Source organism: Sphaeramia orbicularis, chromosome 19, assembly GCF_902148855.1.
Source record: "Sphaeramia orbicularis chromosome 19, fSphaOr1.1, whole genome shotgun sequence".
In the NCBI taxonomy this organism is placed as follows: domain Eukaryota; kingdom Metazoa; phylum Chordata; class Actinopteri; order Kurtiformes; family Apogonidae; genus Sphaeramia; species Sphaeramia orbicularis.
In genome coordinates, this window is record NC_043975.1 from 1,261,122 (window position 1) to 1,268,050 (window position 6,929).

The 6,929-nt window shown below is 37.2% G+C and overlaps 1 protein-coding gene across 1 annotated transcript; it reads left to right on the plus strand.

Moving 5' to 3' along the window:
• The first annotated feature begins 32 nt into the window (after positions 1-32).
• LOC115410416 (neoverrucotoxin subunit beta-like) lies at positions 33-730 on the plus strand. The gene has a single exon (XM_030122065.1). It carries the CDS (start codon positions 33-35, stop codon positions 480-482), a length of 450 nt encoding a protein of 149 aa, XP_029977925.1. The 3' UTR covers positions 483-730.
• Positions 731-6,929: the final 6,199 nt, after the last annotated feature.

The window sequence follows — 6,929 nt, forward strand, 5'->3', positions numbered from 1 at the left end:
TCATCTGTCCAATGGAAACAAGACAGCGACGCATGGAAGCCAGAATTCGTATCCTCAACACCCGACAGGTTTACAGCAAATGCTTTCAGGTCATGTGCAGGGAGGAGCTTAGTGGGCGCCATTACTGGGAGGTGGACTGGAGCAACACCGGCATTGACAGCGTCAGTGTTGGTGTGATGTATAAAAGCATTAGCAGAAGTGACAACAGCAGCGCCGATCCCAAGTCCTGGGTCTTCCTCATCATGAGTCCGTTTTACTTCTGCATTCACATTGAACCGCAGAAACAGTTTGTTCCTTCTGCTGGCATCAGTCGCATCGGTGTGTTCCTGGACTGGCCTGCAGGGACAGTGTCCTTCTACAAAGTGTACTACAACACCCTCACCCACCTCCACACCTTCTACGACACCTTCACTGAGCCTCTGTTCGCTGCCTTCTTTATCGGCACAAAATCCAGCTACATCACCCTCCGTCCTTTGAACTAAACGTACACTCTCATTTGGTGTTTTTTTCGCTGCAGAAAAGCATCACAGAAGTGGGCGTGGTTAAAACGGCTGGAGTTTAGACCGGCGCTGATTCAGATTTAGATGGTTTTCAGCTCATCTGACGATCGGACATGAGCTGATGGAGAGGCACCACCTTCGTCATCATCTTCATAACCATCTTTATATTCATCTTTATAACCGTCTTTATATTCATCTTTATAACCATCTTTATATTCATCTTTATAACCGTCTTTATATTATTACCTTCTCACCATCTTTGTAATCTTTGTCTTCAATGACAATTTCTTCAAACATCTTCTTCTCCAAAAATACTTTTACTGTTTATCATGGTAACTGGTAAAACTTTCAACATGTAAATACAAAAACCTCCCTGTTTTCAACGACTTTGCTTGTATGTTATCCAGGAGTCTGTCCTCTGAAAAAAAAGCATTTCTCTATGATGTTTTATGAAGTCTCTGCTTAAACCTTGTTTGGTGTGTAGTGATGGATGTGTTCATCAGTCTGTCTGTCATCGTATATTCTAAGTGATCAATGAATGATCAACAGGGAGGAGATGGAATGGCAAGTGACATATATTCCATATAACTTTACATATATTCCATATAACTTTACACATATTCCATATAACTTTACACATATTCCATATAACTTTACACATATTCCATATAACTTTACATATATTCCATATAACTTTACACATATTCCATATAACTTTACATATATTCCATTTAACTTTACATATATTCCATATAACTTTACACATATTCCATATAACTTTACACATATTCCATATAACTTTACATATATTCCACATAACTTTACAGATATTCCATATAACTTTACATATATTCCATATAACTTTACACATATTCCATATTTCCTCTAAGACTGGGTGATTTTGTCTGTATTATATGAGACTTGTTCAACTTTCCTGTGTGTTGTGTTGAACGTCCAAGGCCAGTCTGACATCTGTGTGGAGAACAGGTGCTTTCTCACAGACAGCTGTATCTCTTCTTGTACTCTTACACATTCCAGGCCAAACCTTTTCATTAGTTTCATATCAGAGACAATGACCAACTGGATTTCTTGTACACTCATGCAGACAGCGTTGCCTCTGTACGACCTGTACCTTGAAGCTTCAATAAAATGACACTGAAAAGACACTGACCGTCTAAAATGACCATTTCTTATTGTGAGGATGAATGAGCAGAGTATTTTATCCACAACAACTTGGCATCACGGAAATAAAAAACATAGGTATTACTTTAACATTCTATCATTTGAGACTTAAAATAGTCCAAAACATTTCATCACAATGGAATACATTTTACTGTTAATTAAGGCTGAAATCTGAAAATGAATTAACTTACCAGTCAAATAGTTCTGAAATAACCCTTTTAACAATCAGTGACAGTCTCCAGTAGGGTGCTATAATAAGAGGCCTTCAACAGAAATCCCACAAAACTGTGGGAATTGCAAATAAGCTAGTATAGCTAGCTAATAGCTAGTTAGTATGACAATTCGATTTGATTGATTTATTTATTTCGAACATGCAAAGAAACAAAATAAAAAAAAACAACAAATTAAGACAAAAACAAAATAACATTTAAATGGACAGAATCTATCTTAAAGCACAAACAGGTCTGAATATTGCATGGTCAAAAAGGAGTAGGAAGAAGCAGGAACTTCTTTAATTCAACCCTCAGAGCTTTTACACCTGTATCACTAATTTAATACATGAATCAAACAATACTATTTTCCTCATTTTAGCATCGAACCACAACAAATACATAATGCACATAACTGAATTATACACAATAATCTGAAAAACTGAAATAATATAAACCATAAAATATAATATCAAAATGTTGGCATCAAGCATAATTAAAACAATATTTAACATTAACGTCACATACAAATCAATGTAAATAATAATTACAAACACAAATACTCCATACCGTGTGCCAGGGCCGTGCAGAGAGCTATAAAGGGGCAGGGGCTCAAACTTCCAAAAGGGCACATGAAAATGAATAACCACCAATTACATATGATTTGAAATGTTTAATAAATCATGACTCAAAGTATACATTTTTACATTAGTTTGGCAGACAGCTACAATAACAATATGGAATAAGTTACACGGTCGAATAAAGTGATAAAATTAGGTTTGAAATTCTTTCTTGTTGTAGCCTCCTTGCAGGCCAGGTGAAGATCACTCTGAAAAGGATTTTCTCACTGGTCTGGAATAATCCTCATCCCAAATGTGGCAAATTCTGGAACTGCAGACATTTACAGGAACATGAGAGGGATATATAAGCAGATCAAAATTTACCAACAGTGCACAGAAGTACACCTGTCACATCTCTACTGCTCTGCTCTCTCTCTCTCTCTCTCTCTCTCTCTCTTTCTCTTCTCTCTGACCTTTCCTCTAATTACTCAACTCCGTTCACCTGTGTTCCCAGCTGCCGTCATGAGGCCTGGGCCTATTTAACCTCTCCCTCTGCATGTGTATGTCACCAGAATTTTAACCCAGTGTTACTCTAAGGGTATTATCGTTAACGAAAATGAACGAAATGACGAAAACTAAAATTGAAAAAAACATTTTCGTTAACTGAAATAAATAAAAACTCTAATTAAAAGAAAAAAAACGATAACTAACTGAAACTGTATTGTGAGCTTACAAAACTAACTAAAACGGATAAAATTCTGGATAAAATTCCCTTCGTTTTCCTCTTTGTCAACGTCAGTTGATCTCAAATTGATGTTTTCCTCCAGCAGTTTGAGCTGCAGCACCACAGGACACTTCAGTCTGTCCTGTCTGCTCACTGTGGTTTCCAGTGGTCTTCTGGTCCTAACTCTACCTGGAACATACAGACTGAAGCTGGGACACAGCAGCACAGTCCTGTCTGGGATTGACTTTACTGATGAGTGGGTCAGGTTTTTTTTTTTTTTTTTTTTTTTTTTTTTTTCACACCGTGTGTGTGTGAGTGACAGAGACAGAGTGGAGCTGAAGGACAGAGTCAGACAGAACTAGCATCCAGGTAAAAACTGGAGAGTTTATCACCATGAAAAGGCCTTCCAAGCCCTGAACTGCACAGTTTAGAAGAGGAGAAAAGAGGAGGAGGAAAACTAATCCAATTACAGAGGTATGGAACCTGTTAGAATGTTAAAAAACGTTTGATGTTACCTGCAACAGCTAGCTGAACTGAACTGAAGCAAAGCTGGAAAATAATGGAACTGGAGATGATTAAGAGATGAGAGATCTGCTAAGGTGTGGTTTACTGATGAGGAACTGGGTTATAGATGTTTATATATGTTTGGTTTAACTGCTGTATATGGTTTATATGTTCCTATCTGCTTTAACTGCCGGTTAGCTGGTTTATATATGTTTCTATCTGCTTTAACTGCTGGTTAGCTGGTTTATATATGTTTCTATCTGCTTTAACTGGTGGTTATATGGTTTATATATGTTTCTATCTGCTTTAACTGCTGGTTAGCTGGTTTATATATGTTTCTATCTGCTTTAACTGCCAGTTAGCTGGTTTATATATGTTCCTATCTGCTTTAACTGCCGGTTAGCTGGTTTATATATGTTCTATCTGCTTTAACTGTGGTTATGGTTTATATATGTTTCTATCTGCTTTAACTGCCGGTTAGCTGGTTTATATATGTTCCTATCTGCTTTAACTGCCGGTTAGCTGGTTTATATATGTTCCTATCTGCTTTAACTGGTGGTTATATGGTTTATATATGTTTCTATCTGCTTTAACTGCTGGTTAGCTGGTTTATATATGTTTCTATCTGCTTTAACTGCCGGTTAGCTGGTTATATATGTTTCTATCTGCTTTAACTGCCGGTTAGCTGGTTTATATATGTTTCTATCTGCTTTAACTGCCGGTTAGCTGGTTTATATATGTTTCTGTCTGCTTTAACTGCCGGTTAGCTGGTTATATATGTTTCTATCTGCTTTAACTGCTGGTTAGCTGGTTTATATATGTTTCTATCTGCTTTAACTGCTGGTTAGCTGGTTTATTATGTTTCTATCTGCTTTAACTGCGGTTAGCTGGTTTATATATGTTTCTATCTGCTTTAACTGCTGGTTAGCTGGTTTATATATGTTTCTATCTGCTTTAACTGCGGTTAGCTGGTTTATGTTTCTATCTGGTTTATATATGTTTCTATCTGCTTTAACTGCTGGTTAGCTGGTTTATATATGTTTCTATCTGCTTTAACTGCTGGTTAGCTGGTTATATATGTTTCTATCTGGTTTATATATGTTTCTATCTGCTTTAACTGCTGGTTAGCTGGTTATATATGTTTCTATCTGGTTTAACTGCTGGCTGCTTTGTGCATCTCCTCTCATGCTTTGCACATCTTCGCATTGTTTCACGTAAGTGACGTCGTGTATGGATCGCCCCCCTCTCAACCTGCTCTAGGGAATTTATACATTGTACTGTACATGTGTTTGTGTCTGTGCTCAGTCCATGAGCCGCCCTAACCCGACCCCCAAATAAAGTGTCCAGGGTAACCCATATCCACGCCTCACTAATTTCCTTGAATAGGATGATGAGGAAGATACAATATATGAAAAAACTAAAACTAAACTAAAACTAAGCATTCAGAAAAAAACGATAACTAATAAAAACTAACAAAGCTGCTCTAAAAACTAATTAAAACTAACTGAATTAGAGAAAAAAAGTCCAAACTAATTAAAAACTAAACTATAATTAAAAATCCAAAACTATTATAACCTTTGGTACCGACCCCTCCTTCGACCAACCGACCCACAGCTCAGCCTGCCCCATTGGATTCGTCTGGATTTCCCGGTTCTCGACCCCCTGCCTGCCCCACCAGCCCATCGTCTCCCCCTTGTCTGAATCTTGTTTGCTTATAAATAAACTCGTTTAAAAGACCTTAACCCTGTGGTGCTGCGTTTGGGTTCTCCGTGAGCTGTGTTAACACCCCCCCCCCCATGGTTGAAAGATGTTTGTATGGATGTGTGTGGCTGTGTGTGTGTGTTTTCTGTAAATACCTATTTACATTTTCTTTCTTTCTTCTGTCCTTTCCACTCTTCATCCCTTTGAAAGTGATAGTAATTTAACTTTATATTTTCCGCTTTTGATTTTTGACTTCTTTTTTGTCGTATTTATCTTCTTCTCTGTTCAGTCTCAGTACAAAATAGTTATTTACCAGTCTCTCATTAAATCTTTGTCTTTGTAACGCATTGCAAAAATAGAAATCTGGTAACTATTTACAAAAAATCGAAATCTTGTTTAGGTTCAGTAAAGGTTGAAATGCTGATTCCCAACAGAAGTCTCCTGTTGGCCATGTCCCTACAGACATCAGTTACCTCACTGTGATTGATTGGTAACATCCTGGTTCTTCCTTGATATTGTGCGTACCTGTAGTACTTGTTTTTCACCAGTTGGTAAGGGATCTGCTACTTTTAGCAGCTTCAAGTAGCTCCTTTCTTTTTGGTTAATGTGTCTTTGTTTGCGAGGCATCTTCAAACTAAATAACAAAACAATAAAATATATAAGAAATACAAGAAATACTGCCCACATACACACCATGCATGTCAAGTATTTTATTATTCATGAGTGAATGTAAGGGGTTGAGTGAGTGGTTGGTGGTGGGCTGGATGTGGCTACAACAGTAGTTTGGCACCAATGTGTATGGAATGAATACAAAATCCAATGAAAAGTGTCACTGAGTTTATCAAAAAAGATATATAATACTAATGCTACATCATCATCATCATTCATCATTATTATGTATTACTATATTTATTTTTATCTTTCAGTATTATCATCATTAGTGTCATTATCAGTGTTATTATTATTCAGTATTATCATTATTTTCCAGACTCCACATTCCAAGCAGTCCTTGGAATTACCTTGTTAAAATTATCCTGAAAACTGTGGGCTGGCTGTGGCTTATTTTCATTCAATAAATGTATCTGACTAATTAGACCAGACTCAGACTGAACCTATTCTGTGTATAGTAGGCTACTGTAAAAGATGGCATTTTCTACAGTGTAAAATACAAATCTGTCAGTCTCCAAAGTGAGGACTATGTACTGTTATGGAAAAATATGACTCTACTACTTCGTCCTATAATAATGAAGGATAAGATCAAACGTTCAGTGTCAAAGAAATCCGTTATTTGGCGTCCATAGAAACAGATCCCCCTCAGACAAAGACTGAGACGGTCTGAACCCAAAAATACAAATCACTCTGTAGTCTTCTGTCTCCCATGAGAAATGAGATGTGTGGAAAGTGTTTTGGTTAGTGTCAGGAACTGAGAGATAAGACCCCCTGTGAGAAATGTGGGTTTGGCCTTCTACTGTGGACACAACACAAAAGAGGTCCAAACTGCTCTAGAATACACAGTGACATGAATATATCTGAAATAGAGTTAGAAGCC